At 46.3% G+C, this 19,649-nt stretch overlaps 1 protein-coding gene across 1 annotated transcript in view; it reads right to left on the bottom strand.

The window, feature by feature from the left end:
• The window catches only part of LOC126998848 (phospholipid-transporting ATPase IF-like), a 48,011-nt gene that overhangs the window by 2,417 nt on the left and 25,945 nt on the right, over window positions 1-19,649 (bottom strand). The window contains exons 11-25 of the mRNA XM_050861000.1: window positions 19,173-19,288; window positions 18,142-18,309; window positions 13,876-14,063; window positions 13,284-13,387; window positions 9,318-9,481; window positions 9,054-9,143; window positions 8,741-8,887; window positions 8,334-8,476; window positions 7,811-7,964; window positions 6,672-6,774; window positions 5,412-5,617; window positions 3,871-4,057; window positions 2,980-3,125; window positions 823-926; window positions 247-424 (exon numbers count right to left, since the gene is read on the bottom strand). Of these exons, the coding sequence (XP_050716957.1) occupies window positions 247-424; window positions 823-926; window positions 2,980-3,125; window positions 3,871-4,057; window positions 5,412-5,617; window positions 6,672-6,774; window positions 7,811-7,964; window positions 8,334-8,476; window positions 8,741-8,887; window positions 9,054-9,143; window positions 9,318-9,481; window positions 13,284-13,387; window positions 13,876-14,063; window positions 18,142-18,309; window positions 19,173-19,288 (2,198 nt within the window). The remainder of the gene's footprint in view (window positions 1-246; window positions 425-822; window positions 927-2,979; window positions 3,126-3,870; window positions 4,058-5,411; window positions 5,618-6,671; window positions 6,775-7,810; window positions 7,965-8,333; window positions 8,477-8,740; window positions 8,888-9,053; window positions 9,144-9,317; window positions 9,482-13,283; window positions 13,388-13,875; window positions 14,064-18,141; window positions 18,310-19,172; window positions 19,289-19,649) is intronic.

Here is a 19,649-nt window from a genome sequence, read left to right as displayed (position 1 = left end):
CAAGCAGTAACATCCCTTCTCCTCCCCTGTTTATCGGGCACCTTAATACATTTCGTTTCCTTGGTTTACTCATGGCTTGTGTGTTTAATTGGTTAGTCGTTAATTCATACATGTCACACTCTTTCTCTGTCCATCACGCAACCCCCTCACACACACGTTATTTTTTTTTAATCAAGGGTATAACAAGGAAAGAGAAAGTAGAATAATAGGAAAAGGTACAGCAGGAGGAACAGGAAATAAACCCACCTGCTCTTGCATCCACCGCCACTGCCGCATCTCGTGGTCCGTGGAGTGCCTGTAGATCTTGTCGAGGAGGTCAGGGAGGAGGCAGATGACCCCCAGCACGAGGCAGGCCAGGTTGAGGGCCGCATTCTCGAACATCCGGTAGTACACGCCGAAGATGCCGAACTTAACGAACGGCTCCCTGGAAAGTAAGGTTAGGAAGGGAAAAAAGTTTAGTGTATGGAACGTAGTGAGAGGGGACTTAAGGGAAAAAAGCGATATAAGATGTAAGCTGAGAGGAGGTGTAAGCATGACAGTAAACGAAGGGGATACTAACGAACGGCTCCCTGGAAAGTAAGGTTAGAAAGAGAAAAAAGTTTAGTGTATGTATGGTACGAAGTGAGAAGGGACTTAAGGGGAAAAAAAGCGATATAAGATGTAAACTGAGAGGAGGTGTAAGCGTGACAGCAAACGAAGGGAATACTACAGATAAAAGAAAACGTATTAGAGGAGTTTCCGGATTAAAGGGTGCAAGAGTAAGTGAGATGCTAACCAGACCAACAGGTAGAAGGTGCAAACGTGAACACAGAAATAACTTACACGCCGATGCCACAATAGATGATGTAGAGGATCCCATAGCCAACGAGCGTGATGACCATGGAGAGGATGTACATCACGTTAAAGTGGTTGGCCTCGATGGTGATCTGCCGGGCACAGGTGAACGACAGGTAGGTAAAAATAGCGGTCTTTTTTTTTGCTCTCTTTTTGTTGCCCTTGAGCCGTGTCCTTTGATGTAAAAAAAAAAAGATAATTTGACAGGTAAAAGGTATATGGGTAAATAGAAAGGTAGATGGAAAGATATAGCTAGGTGGAAAACGTGCATGGGTTTGTGTGGATGTGAATCATATGTGGATAGATAGATATACAGGTAGATAAAAAGGTAATCAGGTAATCAGACAGGTAGGAGGAATGGAGGTAATGAGAAGGTTATACAGGTAGATGGGTAAGAAGATTGGCATATGGATAGAAAGGAAGACAGGTAGGTAAGAAGGTATTTAAACAGGTAAGGAAGGGAAGGGTAGGCAGGTAGATGGGTAGAAAGATTTGCATATGGATAGAAAGGAAGACAGGTAGGTAAGAAGGTAATTAGACAGGTAAGGAAGGGAAGGGTAGACAGGTAGATGGGTAGAAAGATTTGCATATGGATGGAAAGGAAGACATGTAGGTAAGAAGGTAATTAGACAGGTAAGGAAGGGAAGGGTAGACAGGTAGATGGGTAGAAAGATTTGCATATGGATAGAGAGGAAGACAGGTAGATAAGAAGGTAATTAGACAGGTAAGGAAGGGAAGGGTAGGCAGGTAGATGGGTAGGAAGACAGGTAGGTAAGAAGGTATTTAAACAGGTAAGGAAGGGAAGGGTAGACAGGTAGATGGGTAGAAAGATTTGCATATGGATAGAAAGGAAGACGGGTAGGTAAGAAGGTATTTAAAAAGGTAGAAGGTAAAAAAAAGGATAAAAAAGGCAGACAGGTAGGTGAGAAAGTAATTAGAAAAGTAAAGAGGTGTGTAGGTCGAAGAGAGTGTAGATAGGTAGAAAGGGACAAGGATTTTTATATGGATGGAAAGGCAGATAAGTAGGCCAGCAGGTGGGTAGAGAGATAAGTAGACTAGGAAGTAAATTTGTAAGTAGGCCAAGCAATAGGTAGGTATTTTAAAAGGTGAGAAAATTCGTGTGTAAGGACGGTGTACTTAGAGGCTTCCCCACCCCTCACATCAGCTATTTCCAAAGGCCGAAAAGGAGATTAATCGGGTTCTTATGAGTGTTTTTGTAGGTTCATGGTACAGAAGAAGGGTCAAACTGCCACCAGGGCCATAAAAGTATCCCTGGAAATGCCCAGAACTCATAGGACAGCCTTGTAAAATATGTGTGCTTGGGCGTCGAAATGTTTAAGAATAGAGCCCTAAGTATATTTTCAATAGTAAATCTATCCTGTTTTTACTATTACGATACACTGGATTTCTTTGAAGCCTCGAATACTGTCTCGAACCCTACTGTGAAGCATAAAAGAGACGAGCATATGGACAGCATCTCTCTTCGTAATAGTCAGTCTGTCTGCCAGTGTGCGTCTGTCTGTCTCGCTATCGGTCACTGTGTTTGTCTCTGTGTGTCTAACCCAACAAGACATACAAGATTCGAACACAGGGACAGCATATCTTTTAGTAGTATAGTCAGTCAGTCTACCAGTGTGTCTGTCTGTCTCGCTATCGGTCACTGTGTTTGTCTCTGTGTGTCTAAGCAAACAAGAGATAGAGGATTCTAACACTGGGACAGCATATCTTTTAGTAGTATTGTCAGTCAGTCTGCCAGTGTGTCTCTCTCGATCTGAGTCACTATGCTTTTTTTTACAGCAAGGCAGGCGGCTGAAGGGCAAAAAACATAACCAAAAAACAGCATAAAAAAGTGTAGAAACTTATCCGACAAAAAGAAAAAAAGAAGAGGTCAGAAGAGAGGTCAGTATCGCGTGGAGAGCAGCGTTAGCAAATGACCTCACTTAGCACGTCGTATTTTCCGGTTTATCACCCAAAACTATCACGAAAAACACATAATCATCAACATTTTGGGCAACTGCTCTGATTAAGTGTCGTTATTTGTGTGGGAGCGACAGTTTTGGGTCTGGAGCTGATGAATGCAAAGTCCTGAGTACTATCATCTGGTAACACTGGCGGAGAGGTGAACTGATGCTCTCCGTGTCTGACCTTGAAGTTGACGACGCAGGTGCAGAGGGTGCCCATGGCCATGCCGAAGAGGTAGAGGTCGGGGGTCTGGCCGTGAGGTAACCCGCAGGTGTCGTCATCACAGGCCAGCATGAGCCCGAAGTACATCACCACCGCGTGCCACAAGCCTGCAGGGACACGAGGAGGAGGAAGAGGAGGAGGAGGAGGAGGAGGAGGTTAGTACTTGGTTGTAGTTTGTGTTACTGGGTCAAGCACCGTTGCCATTTTATCGTACTCAGAGCACAGTATTTACCGGTTTCTGACGCCTAACTATTGCCAAGAAACGTCAGGATCTAACTCTTTTAACGATAACTATAAATGAGTTTCGTTATTGGAGCCCAGAAGACAGTTTTGGGGTAGGAAGTCGGAAAATATAAGGGGCTAAATACGACAATCTGGCAACGTTGGGGTGAAGGCAGATGAGGGTGCGGGAGTGGGGAAAGTGGGTGTGTCGTTGGGTGTTGGTGGTTGTGACCGTAAAGGGAGGGAGAGGAATTGGTTACTGTCTGTGTCGTTGGGTGAGGGTGGGTGTGGGTGGGTGTTTGTGTACCGTGACGGGGGGAGTGGGAAGATCGAGTGGTTACTGCACCGCTGATTTCTACATCTGATATCAGTTCTACGCGTGATACAACCTTCCCACGTCCATTCCTTACTCATGATCATCGTTCCTGAACCATACTGCTTCCCTTCTGTGTCTCCACGCCTTACCCAGCTGCTCATGTCAAGCTTAACGTAACTAGGATTAGATTACTTTAGGTGGAGTTTTCTGTAGGTTCTCATCAAGCATACTGCACTTAAAATGGACGAAGAGTTGGGGCAAGGTTCTAGTACAGCATCGGTTATGTTAGACTAAGTTTGCTTATCATAGCTTACCGAATATGCTCCATTTGAGGAAGCGCGTCCAGGTGAGCGAGGAGTTTCCGGCGAGTCGCTTGTAGATGTGCGGGCGTGCCATGAGCAGGTCGGCGGGCAGGTTCTGTTCGAAGAGTCCGTAGGCGAGGACGGGGAGGAAGGTGCAGGTCATGTTGAAGGAAACCAGGATGAAGCCCTCGTACACGCTCTGGTGGGGGAGACGACGGACTGACTAACTGAATGACTGACTGACTGACTGACTGACTGACTGACTGAATGAATGAATGAATGAATGAATGACTGGTTGACTGACTGACTGATTGAATGACTGAATGAATGAATGAATGGTTGACTGACTTACTGACTGACTGACTGAATGAATGAATGAATGAATGAATGGATGAGTGAATGAATGAATGAATGAATGAATGAATTACTGGTTGACTGACTGACTGACTGACTGACTGACTGAATGAATGAATGGATGAGTGAATGAATGAATGAATGAATGAATGAATTACTGGTTGACTGACTGACTGACTGACTGAATGAATGAATGAATGAATGAATTAATGAATGGTTGACTGACTTACTGACTAACTAACTGACTGACTGACTGAATGAATGAATGGTTGACTGACTGACTGACTGACTGACGGACGGACTGACATAAGAGCATAAGATTTCAAAAAGAGTCAAATTTAGAGGTAGAAGACCAAGGGGAGCTGAAAACAAGGTACCAGGAATAGGAAGAGAAGCTGACGAAGATGGACATGGGTAGATAAGAAGAAAAGGGGGAGGTAGAAAGAAAAGTGGATTGTTATAGGAAGAAAAGTAAGTAGGCAGCAAGAAAAGTAGGAGGGGGGGGGGGGGAAGACTGACTGACTGCTTGCCTTCCTTCCATCCTTCCTGCCTTCCATCCTTCCTTCCTTCCATCCTTCCTTCCTTTCTTCCTTCCTTCCTTTCTTCCTTCCTTTCTTCCTTCCTTCCTTCCTTCCTTCCTTCATTCCATCCTTCCTTCCTTTCTCCCTTCCTTCCTTCCTAACTAACATAAGAACATACGATTACAAAAAGAGTCAAATCCATCCTTCCTTCCTTCCTTCCTTCCTTTCTTCCTTCCTTCCTTCATTCCATCCTTCCTTCCTTTCTCCCTTCCTTCCTTCTTAACTAACATGAGAACATACGATTACAAAAAGAGTCAAATCCATCTTTCCTTCCTTCCTTTCTTCCTTCCTTCCTTCCTTCCTTCCTTCCTTCCTTCCTTCATTCCATCCTTCCTTCCTTTCTCCCTTCCTTCCTTCCTAACTAACATAAGAACATACGATTACAAAAAGAGTCAAATCCATCCTTCCTTCCTTCCATCCTTCCTTTCTTTCTTCCTTCCTTCCTTCATTCCATCCTTCCTTCCTTTCTCCCTTCCTTCCTTCTTAACTAACATAAGAACATACGATTACACAAAGGGTCAAATCCATCCTTCCTTCCTTCCATCCTTCCTTCCTTCCTAACTGACGTAAGAACATACGATTACAAAAAGCGTCAAATTTAGTCCCTTGGCCCCACACCTGAGTCGAGTAGGCGCTCCAGCCAGAGTAGAAGACCATGGGAGTGTTGAAGGCGAGGTTCTTGTAGAAGGAGTAGTTGACAAAGGTGGACATACGGATGTAGTTCCAGTGGCCGTGAACGAAGAAGAGCTTTTGGAGGAACCGGAACTGCGCGAGACCAACGTCCGCGCACCTCACCGCCTGCCGCCCCTCCTTGCCCATCACGCCTGCAGGAGGAGGAGGATGAATAGGAGGAGGATTAGAGTTACGATCATCTTCTTAACCATTTCGGCGACCAAGCACACATAATCGACTAGGCTTTCGTAGGTGTTTTGGGCATTTCCAGGGGTAGTCTTATGATCCTGATGGTGTTGGTGGTAGCGAGTGTTTTGAGTGCTAATCGGTTCACGGATAGACAAAGTCAATATCCGTCAGGGTTATTTATTTGAACAAACATACAAATGTCATGGGCACAAACGAGACACATAGGAAACATGTTTGTGTGTATATGCGTGTGTGTGAATGTTGTACTGTGTAGGTAGCATTTATGTGTTGTTGTGTGTAGTAAACAATGTGTAGAAGTGGACAACAGGAGGACATGGACGGACAGTCAGAGATAAACGAGTAACAAGAGAGACAAACATTGAAGACGCACAAGACACAGGGAGACGAGGACAGCGACAATGAAAATATACTAACTGAGTCTGTGCTGCCACACTCGATTTTCTTAAAGAGTCACTGGTAACTATTTTAGCGGGGACTCGCTGGTAGTCTGACCCTTCTGCTGGACCATGAACCTAACAAGACACTCATTAGAACCCAGTTGATCCCCCTTTTTGACCTTTGGAAATAGTTGATGTGACAGGAGGAAGCATCTGAGAATACCAGTCTTAATACCGGGCAGAGATAGAGAGGTAGGTAGATAGATAGATAGATAGATAAATAGATAGCTTGAGACGTAAGCCCCCACCACCTACCTTCCCTTCTTCATCACGCCTGACGAAGGAAGTGAAGGACGTTGAAAAGGAGTTACAGGAATTCTACTAAGAGATAGATAGATGGATAGACAGATAGACATATAGATAGAAAGATAGAGAGATAACAGACATTGCGAGAAAGAATGAGAGCTAAAATTAGGAGAGAAAGAACTGAGAGACTGACTGAGTGACTGACTGGCTGACTGACTGACTGACTGACTGGAAGACTGACTGACTGGATGACTAACTGGATGACTGGCTGAGTGAGTGAGTGAGTGAGTGACTGACTGACTGACTGACTCACCTATCCCGAAGTGCGCCTCCTGTATCATGGACACGTCGTTAGCTCCATCCCCGACGGCGGCGCAGCGCGGGGAGTCTTTCGAATTCTTGACAAGCTTCACCGTCTGTTGTCATCACCGCCACCACCACCATCACCACCACAAAGATGAGATAAAGGAATGTATGAGTGCCTGTATATTGCCTCAACACCGCCACCACCACCACAAAGATGAGATAAAGGAATGTATGAGTGCCTGTATATTGCCTCAACACCACCACCACCACCACAAAGATGAGATAAAGGAATGTATGAGTGCCTGTATATTGCCTCAACACCACCACCACCACCATCACCACCACAAAGATGAGATAAAGGAATGTATGAGTGCCTGTATATTGCCTCAACACCACCACCACCACCATCACCACCACAAAGATGAGATAAAGGAATGTATGAGTGCCTGTATATTGCCTCAACACCACCACCACCACCATCACCACCACAAAGATGAGATAAAGGAATGTATGAGTGCCTGTATATTGCCTCAACACCGCCACCACCACCATCACAACCACAAAGATGAGATAAAGGAATGTATGAGTCTCTGTACGTTTCCTCACTATCACCACCACCACAAACCCTAATCATCATCATCATCATCATCATCATCATCATCATCATCATCAACACTACTGCCATCACCACCTCGAAAAGTTAGATAAATGAATTAATATCTGTAGCCCCCATAGCCACTCCCATGCACCCCATTACCTCAGGGCCTGAAAAAAGTCTCCCTCTCAACCTGTCACCCCTTAAGAACATTTAGACGTAAGGAGACTGCAAAAGGACAGTCATTCTAAATAGGGCATCTTTTATAAACCTAACACAACCTATCCTCCACCATTAACTTGTGTACGTTTTTTCTGCTGTATTAGATTTGCACTCACTAAATAAATATGTTCCCCTCATCCACCAAGTTCGTGTGTTTTTTTGCCAGTGTCTTAATCAAAATCTGCTCATTGACAATACGTACGAACCTTATTAACGCCACCTTATTAAAAACCTTACCATCATCACCTTGACATCTTATTAACATCACCATCCATTTCATCGCCCTTTCTCTACAAAAACTTCAATCTCGCCTCCACGTCCTGCCTCACCTCCGCCTTCTGGCTCGGCGACATCCTGCAGCACACGACGGCCCAGCACACGCGGCTCAGCTCGTAGAACTCATCCGCCAGGTGGTCGAGGAGGAGGACGAGCGAGGCGCCGTCCACCACCAGGCCGTAGGAGCCCTCGGCCTGCGTCTCCTCCCTGCGGGGCGAGGCGAGGTTGTGTTGTACCGAGGAAGGATGACGGTTGACGGAAATGGGAATGAGGGAAGGCCAGACAAGGTGCGGATTCTTATTTTCTTTATGGAGGCGATTAGAAGCGAAGAGGTAGAAGGCATATTATTAGGGTACGGAACAAAAGAGAAGCAACAGAAGGAAATAAATGGTGAAACGGATGTAAATCAATTCAACAGCAATGGAGTAGGAGGCTGTGAAGAGAAGAATAGTGAATCTTGCAATTTTTGTGGCCATGTTGTCCTGCAAACTGCCAACTCAACCCAGCATAACGTGTGATACAAACAGTCGAAGCAAATGTAACACAGATGCCTCAGATAGCGGCGTGGCGACTCACGTGCACTGCTGCAGCCTGGCGGCGGCGTGCTCGGGGTCCTGCAGGCCGGTGAGGGTCAGCACGGTCATGAACTTCTTGAAGTGGCCGCACGAGTAGGCGATGTTGACCGCCGTCTCCACCTTGTCGCCCGTCAGCACCCACACCTGCGGAGGCGGGGGGGCGGGGGACTCGGTCAGTCCCTCGAAGTGACTGAATCGACCACTCGGTTATTGCGGTCCGCGTGTCTTCCCTTCACCGTGCCTTCCTCGCCGCCCCTTGACTCGGGGACAGCCCGACAAACCTGAGTCTTCCATCCAGTGCAATACCCCCGCCGCCTCTCCCTTACCCCAGCCTGATTCCCCTACCTTGATGCCTCTACCACCTACCCCACTACCCCCACTCTGCCCATAACCTCCTTCGTGTCCCACCTTGATGCCGGCCACCCGCAGGGCCTCCAGCGTCTCCTGCACACCCTCCTGTAGCAGGTCCTCCACGCCGGTGGCGCCCAGCAGGGTCAACTCCGCCTCCATCAGGTCCGTCACCTTCCTCACCGCCGCCTCGCGATCCTCCAGAACCTGTCGCGGGAACACTGGGGCGTCAGGGGCATGACTGTCTCGCCTGACGCTGCGTGCAGCCATGTCCTTAAACTCTTGGACCACACTCTTGTATTTTGGCGCTCAACATCTATGTATGTAGATATTTATTTATACCACTACGTTCTCCCTCCCCACACACACTCACCGAGCGGGCCTTGAACAGCTGCCCCGCGAACTCCTTGTACTGCTTGTCGCTGATCTCGCGCCGCCCCACCGCCAACGTGCGGAGACCCAGCTGTAGGGACACGAGGAGGGGTTAGAGCCTTAGAGGGGACGTGCTTATGTATGTATGAATGTATGTACAATAACGGATACCATATTTCTCTCTCTCTCTCTCTCTCTCTCTCTCTCTCTCTCTCTCTCTCTCTCTCTCTCGCTGATTTCCTATATAAATCTATGTAAATCTCACCATGGCGTAGTCGTCGATGTGGGCCGCCGTGGCGTCGTGGCTCCGCTGCTCGTCCTCGCTCGCCACGTGACAGCGCCTCAGCACGCTGCTCTCCGCGCCCTTGGTCAGCAGCCACAGCCGCCCCGACCACTCCTCGCGCACCACCACCGACATGCACTTGCGGTCTGCGGCGGAATGGCGAGGCTTAGGCGGAGGGGGAGGGGTTAGGAAGGAAAGAGGAGGGGAAGGACGGGGGCGAGAGTAGCAGGTGAGGAGGACGGAACAAGAAGAGCAGATGAACACGGGGGACGGGCGATGGTGACGAGGCGGTGGTGAAGAGAAGGGGAAGGGGAAGGCCTACGGAAAGAAGGAAGGAACAGCAGGGAGAGATGTACAGTGCGCGGCGCTGCGGGGAGGTGTCGGGGGTGGGTGGAGGAAAGAAAAAAGATAAGGTAAGGTAATTAAGGTAAGGTAAGCTAAGCTAACGTAAGGTAAGGTGAGATGAGGTGAGGTAAGGAAAGGTGAGGTGAGGTGAGGTAACGTAAGGAAAGGTAAGGTAAGGTAATTAAGGTAAGGAGTAAGGTAAGGTAATGTGAGGTGAGATAAGGTAAGGTGAGGTAAGGAAAGGTAAGGTAAGGTAAGGTAAGGTAAGGTGAGGTGAGGTAAGGCAAGGTAAGGAAAGGTAAGGATAGATAAGGTAAGGTAAGGTATGGTAATGGGAGGTGAGGTGTCATCATTTGAAGTTGAGAGTAAAGATGGGAAAGTGAATGAAAGGAATGTAAGGAAAGGGGAGGCGAGGTAAAGTGAGGTGAGAAGAGGAAAGGAAGAAAATGAAGCATGAAAAATTAAAGGAAAGAGAAGAAAAGAAAATGAAATGGTGGTGGCGGTGGTGGTAAAAGATAATGGTGGTGACAGTGGTGGTGTTGTTTGTGGTGGTGATGCAGGGAACAAGGAAGAGGTTGATGAAGAAAAAGGAAAAGAAGGAAAGTAGAGGATGGTAACAGCGGTTTGATAGTGTTTTTATCATTATTCTTATTCTTATTCTTATTCTTATTCTTATTCTTATTCTTATTATTATCAGCTGTAGCAGTAGAGTGTTAGAAGTATTAGCAGCAGCAGTAGTAAAAGTAGTTGCAGTAGTTGTGTAGTCACAGCAAGGCGTCGGCCGCCAGCAGCCGTGGCCTGCGTCCAGGCTCCGGCGTCCCTCCGCGGCCCGGGTCTGAGACAAACAAGACGCCATCCGCTTCGTGGCATATTCGCCCCACCCTGATAAGTCGTCAAGTTACGCATATGGCCAATACGCACTCGTGTGTGTGTGTGTGTGTGTGTGTGTGTGCTAGGTGAACAGGGGCTACACGTGAAAGAAGATAAACCCAACTTATCTTCATCCGGCCGGGGAATCAAACCCCGGTCCTTCTGGTTGTGAGGCAGACGCTCTATCCACTGAGTTACCGGGCCGTGTGTGTGTGTGTGTGCGTGTGTGTGTCTTGTGTGTGTGAGTGAGTGTGTGTGCGTGTGTGTGTGTGTGTGTGTGTGTGTGTGTCTTGTGTGTGTGTGTGTGTGTGTGTGTGTGTGTGTGTGTGTGTTACTGTTTCTGCGTCCATCTGATCTAGACTCAGCTGGGTGCATTCATAGCTCCAAGCTCCCCAAAACCAGCGTCTTTTCGCAGCCTACCTCCTGGAGCGAGGCACATACTATGTACACAAGGACTCTAGGCTCCTTGCCGTACACACCAAACACTTTGATGGCTCCCCCGCCAGTGTATCGCGTTTCGAAAAAGCGGACGCGCAGCCCCGACAAGGGCGAGACGCTGCGGCTGGTGCTGGAGCCGCCGTCGGTGCCCGCCAGGAAGAGGCGGCTCGGCAGCCACCCGTGTCTTCACGTAGATGACCACAACCGTGTGCTGGGTTCGGTGAACAGCCAGGAGTGCCTCGTCCAGCTGGACTCCGGGGCCCAGTTCACCGTCCTCTTCCACACCATGGCCAAGAGGCTGGGGCTGATCACCGGCACGGAGCCCACCGAAAAGCAGGAGATCAGCCTCTGGATAGGCTCGCGGGTGCTGGACGTCATAGAGCTGAAGGCCGTCCCCATCAGTCTGGGGGCCGGCGTGGAGATGGTCGTCCCCGCCACTGTGTTCCCGGCGTGTATAGAGGACATGTACGACGCAGACGAGGTCGTGCTGGACGCCGCATGGTGCAGGTTTTTCGGCCTGACGGCACCGACCTCTTCGTCTGCCGCCCAAAGCAGCTGCGGCGGAGGCGAAGGAAAACGGAGCGCTCCGTGGAGCCTGACGTCCTCTGGGTGCGGCAGGAGGGCAGCGCGGAGGGGGCCAGGCCCATGACGGTGCTGCTGGATACCGGCGCCCAAGGCTTCCACGTGTCTGAAAGACGCCGCAAGCTGCTCCTCGCGAGCAGGCAAGGCCGCAGGCCGCCCAAGCGCGTCGAGCTGGACTTGGACGACGGATGGCGCGTGAACGCCGCGCCGCTGGAGGAGGTGCCCTCCAACGACCATGACTTCATCATGGGGGTCTCTCTCCTGTGCAAGTACGGCGCCGTGCTGGACCACGCCCGCCACACGCTCGCCTTCAAGACCGGCCCCAAGTGGCGGGAGGTCAACACACAAGGCCCCCAGCAGGCGGTGGTCAGCACACAAAGGTTCCACTAAGCGGCTTGTCGGGAACAAGGTGGTGGAGGCGAGAAAAGCGTGTGAGGATAACAGTTACATGGCACACTAAACACCGAGCCAGCAACTAGGTTCAGAGGAAAGGGTGTGGGCAACATCCCTCCAAGTAAAGGACAGAATTATGTTCATGGATGGTGAGCTTAGGTGTGGTCAAGTTTACAGGAGCTGCCTAGAATTAGCCCACCGGCCTTGCAGACTCCTTATGTTCTTCATTTTCTCTATCTCTCTATATCTCTCCATCTACCTCTAATACTTTTCAGGTGTACATTAAGAGAGTTTCCGGAGACTAGGAGGCTGTGTCTGAGGGAACACTGATGTCTTTGTGGGTTGACGCAACAAGTCCATATTTCTTTGAACATGTTGACTGACAACTAAACACACAGCGAACAAGACTCTCCTTGCCAAGGTTCTTTGCTCTTTACCAACTTGGCGTGAATTAGCCACAAAGCAATTCCTCGTGAGTGAAGCAACAGAAATGGTAACTATAATCCCTAAAGATCACAAAAATGTATAAACCTCTACTATTATTTTTTGAAGGGGTCCAACTGGCTCTCTTCCTGACTAAAGGATAAGGACGGAGGGAATTCATGATGTGCTGTTATCAAGAAATTCTACTCACAACCTTCTAGACGCCTTGGTTGTAATGCTGTTCTCATAATTTAGTGGCTTTCAATAAGGTGAAGGAGAGACAATGGATACAATAAGGGAAAACAAAAGGAAATTAAGGAAAAGAGAAAAGAAGAGAGGAAGGAAGGAAGGAAGAAATGAAGAAAGGAAGGAAGGAAGGAAGGAAAGAAGGAAAAAAGAAAGTAAGGAAGGAAAATGGGAGCTGAGGAAGAAAGAAAGACAGGAAGACAGACAAGAAGAAAGACAGGAAGATAGACAGGAAGGAAGACAGGAAGACAGGAAGGATGATAGGAAGAAAGAAAGGAAGACAGGAAGGAAGACAAGAAGAAAGATAGGAAGACAGGAAGGATGATAGGAAGACAGCAAGACAGGAAGACAGACAAGAAGAAAGACAGGAAGAAAGATAGGAAGACAGGAAGGCAGGAAGGAAGACAGGAAGACAGACAAGAAGAAAGACAGAAAGAAAGATAGGAAGACAGGAAGGATGATAGGAAGACAGCAAGACAGGAAGACAGACAAGAAGAAAGACAGGAAGAAAGATAGGAAGACAGGAAGGCAGGAAGGAAGACAGGAAGACAGACAAGAAGAAAGACAGAAAGAAAGATAGGAAGACAGGAAGAAAGACAGGAAGACAAGAAGAAAGAAGATCGTATCACGGGCGTCGTTCTTTTAGCCAACCTGAGTCGAAGTCGAGGATCTGCAGTCGCGTGTACGTCCTGGTCTCCCCGCGCACATTGAGGCTCAGCTTGTCCTCCCGCTTGCCAAGGAAGACCACGCCGTACCTGAGGGCGAGAACGAAGTGTGCTGAGCCGCTGCAAAGTTACGTGAAAGTAAAATAAGTAGCGTAAAGTCGATGGCCGAGCAGGATTGAAGATTACGGGTGGAGTGTGTTGTGTAAGGAAGGGCAGAGGATGTTGATAGATAGAGAGATAAGGAGAATAAGAGAGAATAAACCCCACCACCTACCTCTCCTTTTTCCTCACGCCTGACGAAGGAAATGAAGGATGTTGAGGAAAGGTTAAATCGCCTAAGTAGCAGGATACGTGTTAATGGGACCACGTGATGATGGGTTTTCCTGATGATGGGCTGACGTGAAATGATTGTAGGGGAATGAAAAGGAGGTTGAGGGGATAGAGGAGTTCAACACAAATAGGAAGATTGACAGATATAGATATGGAAAGTGAGAGAGAGAGAGAGAGAGAGAGAGAGAGAGAGAGAGAGAGAGAGAGAGAGAGAGAGAGAGAGAGAGCGCCTTCCCCCCTTCACCCACCTCGCACACGCCTCCACCAGGGCCTTCTCGTCGGGGCTGGAGGCGTGGTACTCGGGACCCAGCTCTTGAAGTTCCACGCTCTCCTCGCTGGCCTTCATCACCGCCAGCTCCTGCTCCGGCGCCGCCTTGGCCGTGACCTGCACCGTGTGGCACAGGGCGAGGGTCACCAGGAACGCCACCAGCTCGTCCTGAAGGTGAGACGAGAGGTATACAGCAAGCAAAGAAGATGGGTGATAAATATAGCGCGTCCTCCTTTCTAGATATGCAACGACGGGTGATGAAGTGAATAGCTACGTAGTGTTAGTGTTATTGATCTTAACCCGGTAGCAGCAACGGGCCAAATTTGTGGCTTTACCGTGTAGCAGCGACGGGTCACATTTTTGCCGTGATATAAACCCCCAAACTAGATGATGCATAAACTGATCACAAATGCATTGATATATATTATGAAATGGTTTGCATGAGTGATGATTTTTTCTCATTTTTTCTCGCTTAGAGGGGCCTTTAAGAAACATGATCCCTGCAGCTACCTGGTTAAAATTTGTTTCTTGGATATTACTCAGTGTATATTTTTTTGTATATCTTTTTTACAGCAAGGGATACAGCTCAAGACAAAGAAAACGAAACACAAAAACAAAAAAAGCCCTCTAGACGCTGCTCCAGAGAAAAAAAAAGAAAAAAAAAGAGAACGAGAGGCCAGTAGTAGTTTAATTAGAGAACTCATCGTGCGGGGACAGGGTAAACAAGGACACACAGGAAGGGATGACTCGCTTGAACGAAATACCGAATTCTATTAAGTTGTGCTTTTTTTTTCACTTTCTCACATCACCTTTTTTTCCCCCTTTATAAATATTTACCCTACTCCTTCCCTCCCTTCTTTTCACCTTAGACAGTCACTGCACCATTACGCTTACGAGTTCTTTAACGATTACCATTCCTCCTGCCTATGACTTCACCTCTTTCAGGATGAGCGTATCAAGACACCTCTCCACCCGAAATTGACCTCTCTTTTAGCTACTCTTTACTGTTTACTTTTGTGGGAGCGGCGAGTAGCGTTTTTTTTTTTGTGTGTGTGTGTACTCTTTTTGTTGCCGTATCCTTTGATGTAAAAAAAAAAAAAAAAAAAAAAAAAATTTACCATGCACACAACTCACGACATCACAATAATCAAGTCGCTAATAGTAAATTGTAATCCATCACCCTCGACAAAGAACGCAGGGAGGAAATCTAGTCATCTCGGTTTCCCTTTATATCTCCACTAATAATTTCAACCCTCCTCTCTGTCCTCCCTTACCCTAACGTTGCCAGATTGCCTTACTCAGCCTCTTATATTTACCGACTTCCGACCCAAATAAGGAGATTCACTTATAATTATCGTTAAAATAGCTAATTCCTGATGTTTCTTGGTAATAGGCGTCAGAAACCGGTAAATATGACAATCTGGCAACGGTGGGGGTCAAGTCTCCACCCTCGTATTCAGTGTAGACATATTATCACCGTCCACATAACTCAGCGCACCTCCACATTAATCAATCAAGTCTTTTAGTTAATTTTAATCACCTTTGTTTTTAGTACTTTCTCCATTTCCCTCTTTATTCCTTCATTAAGCTCAACCGTCTTCTTTTTCCTCCCTTTTTCTTTCCACCTTAATGATCGTTGCAATTTATCATCATTCACATAAGCCAGAACATCTCCACATAATCAAATCCTCAAGTAAGTTTAAATCCATCACTGTAAGGAACGCTGGGCTGGAGGCAACGTTGTCAAATTGTCGTACTCTGCCTCTTATGTTTGCCGATTTCCGACCTAAAAACTGCTTTCAACACCCAAATAACTGCCTTCATATACAATTATCGTTAAAATGGTTAACTATTGATGTTTCTTGGCAATAGTTATGGGTCAGAAACCGGTAAATACGAGGCACTGAGTATGATAATCTGTCAACGGTGGCTGGAGGTGATGTTTCGATGACTAACCGACCCAAAACAAAACGCCAACGCACGTGACTTGGTGGTGATGGCGTGAGGGTGCCTACTTTGCTTCTGTTTCCTTCGTCCCTGTGTTATGTCTACCTACGTCTTCGAGTGCGCAGGTATTATCATTGGTAGTGTTGTTTACGTTATCCATGCAATATTGTCCTCGTGTGGTAGAAGGCGAATTTTAAGTGTAAAGGATTGTACGGTAAGGATTGGTTTTAGTAACGATTCTACTACATAGCCTACCCCCGTTTTGGTGTATTTTTATTTTTTTTCATTAGTCAAGTATAGAGTAAGGAAGTTGATTAGCAGGGAACAAGGAGATATAGGGAAGTATATTTATTTATTTATTTATTAGTCAAGTTTATAGTAAGGAAGTTGATTAGCAGGGAACAAGGAGATATAGGGAAGTATATTTATTTATTTATTTATTAGTCAAGTTTATAGTAAGGAAGTTGATTAGAAGGGAACAAGGAGATATAGGGAAGTATATTTATTTATTTATTCTTTAGTCAAGTTTATAGTAAGGAAGTTGATTAGAAGGGAACAAGGAGATATAGGGAAGTATATTTATTTATTTATTTATTAGTCAAGTTTATAGTAAGGAGGTTGATTAGCAGGGAACAAGGAGATATAGGGAAGTATATTTATTCATTTATTTATCAGTCAAGTTTATGGTAAGGAAGTTGATTAGCAGGGAACAAGGAGATATAGGGAAGTATATTTATTTATTATTTATCAGTCAAGTTTATAGTAAGGAGGTTGATTAGCAGGGAACAAGGAGATATCACAGGGATGGTAGAAGTGGAGTGAGGAAAATATCTGTGCAGTGACATCCTATTACTCCCCCCCCCCCCCCTTCCTCCTCGATATTCAGAGCAACAATATATATAATTATCCGTAGGCTTTTAATTGTACTTTTTTGAGATTCGGTTTTCATTTATTATTTCATTACATCATTACGTTCATTACAGGAGCAGCGAGTAGCGGGCTTTTTTTTTTTTTTTTTTTTGATTGTTTCCTTTTTTGTGCCCTTGTTCTGTCTCCTTTCCTGTAAAAAAAAAAAAAATTGTTTGTTGTGTCTGTGATTCTTCTTTACCTTATACTTTTACCCTCATCAAAACAATTAGGCTATCATTAGTATATAGTTGTTCTTGCAGCCTACCTTTATTTATTTATTTATTTATTTATTTATTTTTTTACTATTTATTGCATTACTCCAATATGTTCATTTATGGTTTCTTGCTGCTGTGATTTTCTACCATATACCTTTTCCCATCAACTCAAAATTATTATAGTGCTCATTTTTATAGTCTACCTTTATTTTCTTTCGTTTTTTTAAGGTTTTTGTTTTGTTATAATCATGATGCACTCACGTTTTAATATTCACTAGAAATATATTAGCGATAGAGATTTTTTCATGCATAAATCAACAAGGCCAACTGTAGCCTAGGAGAAAAATATTTATGTTCGATGACAGTTTTCGTTAATGTTCGACGTTGAAGGTCAGCTTGGCACAGTTAAGAGATTGTAAATTGTCGTGCCGGGGAAATAAGGAAACAAGTGAAATCATTTTGTATGTGTGTGTGTGTGTGTGTGTGTGTGTGTGTGTGTGTGTGTGTTAGCATGCAGTTAGAGCTAATGTTTCTTTATCCCTTCATTTATATCATCAAACCAAATAAGGTAGAAAAATGCTAATGCTAACCTCACTTCAGCTAAACTAATAGTCTAAATTAGCCTAACCTACCGTAACCTAGCCAAAACTACACCTTACTTTACTCTGTCATAATCTAACCTGACCGAAACTTACTAAAACAATCTTACTTTTCTCCTAGCGTAATCTAATGCACCCTAAATGACCATAACTGTACCTACTAGCCTAATCTACAAACAACAACTCTACTCTTTTTCGTGTCACTCTTCAATGGCTATTACTCTTTGATCGCCTAGCCTTAAGTAAAACTACCCTATACCCTACCTTACCTTGCCCTTCCCCGCCCTTAACAACCCTAACTTAACCTACCTTAATATACACACAAACGCCAGCCAACCCTTATCCTTGTTACCTTTTAATACCTTACCTACCCTACTGTACCCTAACCCTAACTTACCTTAATATACATACAACCCATCCCTTATATGTGTTACCTAACTGTACCCTACCTTACCTTACCTTACCTTTCCTTACCCTAACCTAACCTAACTTAACCTAGCCTGATATACAGACACACCATCCTTCAATGTGTCACCCTTTAATCTATAACCCTTTGACCTCCACCTCCCCACCCACCGTCATCTGCGTGATCTCCTCCCCTACGCCGTCCTCGCCCTCAGCTGTGGTCGCCGAGTGCAGCCTCCCGTCGGCGTCCACGTAACTGCGGCCGTTCACGGAGCACCGCCGGAAAGTCATGATGTTCTCCGTCAGCGTCCCCGTCTTGTCCGAGAACAGGAACTCCATCTGACGAAGCGAAGGTGAGAATGGGTGGGTGGGTTAAGGGGGAAGGGGGTTTAGAGAGGCCGGGTACTTAGATCACCTATTTCCAAAGGGCGAATGGGAGATTTGGTCGGGTTCTCATGAGTTTTTTTTTATTTATTTCGCGTTCATGGTATGTGTGGGTTGGCGGGGAGGTTAGGGGGCGGGGGGAAGGGACTCACAACACCTATTTCCAAAGGCCGAAAAGGAGATTTAGTCGGTTTCTCATGAGTTTTTATTTTATTTTTGCGTTCATGGTATGGTATGGGTTGGTGGGGAGGTTAGGGGGCGGGGGGAAGGGACTCACAACACCTATTTTCAAAGGCCGAGAAGGATAGTAGTCTAGTTCTCATGAGTGTTTTTTTCTTTTTCGTTCCTGGTACAGAAGCAGTGAATGGGTACCAGGTATTAATCGGGGGTTGTGTCCCGTCTCCTGAGATCTGTTCCCTTCTCCTATAATTCTTTCCCCTTCTGTCTCTCTCCGTGACCACAGATGTTGCGCCGCCTAAACGAAACTTTCCAAACGTTTTCCTGGTATAGAAGATTTGCCAAACTACCAACAACTCCTACAAAAGTCTTGCCAAATGTGTGTGTGCTTGGGTGCCGAATTATTTAATCACGAATATGGCCATCATCGTGCCATATAAATTCCTGTCGTAGTAGTTGTTTCTTTTCCACTTGGTTCACTAATGGTTAAATTATTATTGATTCTAAAGCAAAGTATTAAGCATAGGTTGTGTCCTGCTCCTTCTTGCGTGTGTCTCTCCCCTCTGCCCCCGACACTTCCACACCCCTTCCTCTCCCACCTCCCTCTTCATAACCCCTTCCTCCCTCTCCCTCCTCCTCACCTGTCCGGGCTCCTCGTTAAGGTCTGAGGTGTTGACTTTGGGCGCCTCGTCTTCCCCCGTGCCCGTCACCTCCTCGTCCCACTGAAGGAAGAGTGTGCCCAGGAACTTCTCGATCTCTGGGGGAAGGGGAAGGGAAGAGTGAGGGAGGGGAGTAGGCTTATAGATGAGAGAGAGAAAGGCATGTGGAGTGTTAGTAAGGGGGATGAAATTCTTAGGGAGGTGGAGGAGAAGAATGGATGAGAGAGGAAAAGGTATGTGGAGTGAGAGTGAAGGATAGCGAGATGTGAGAAGAGATAGAAGAGAAGTGAGGGAGAGTGGTAGATGGAAGAGAGAGGAATAAGGATGTGGAGTTAATTCGTCGGGAGGTGGAGGAGAAGAATAGATGAGAGAGGAAAAGGTATGTGGAATAAGAGTGAAGGACAGCGAGATGTGAGAAGAGATAGAAGAGAAGTGAGGGAGGATGGTAGATGGAAGAGA

The sequence above is a fragment of the Eriocheir sinensis genome, chromosome 15 (genome assembly GCF_024679095.1).
Source record: "Eriocheir sinensis breed Jianghai 21 chromosome 15, ASM2467909v1, whole genome shotgun sequence".
Taxonomy (NCBI): domain Eukaryota; kingdom Metazoa; phylum Arthropoda; class Malacostraca; order Decapoda; family Varunidae; genus Eriocheir; species Eriocheir sinensis.
This window is presented reverse-complemented; position numbering and strand designations above follow the sequence as displayed.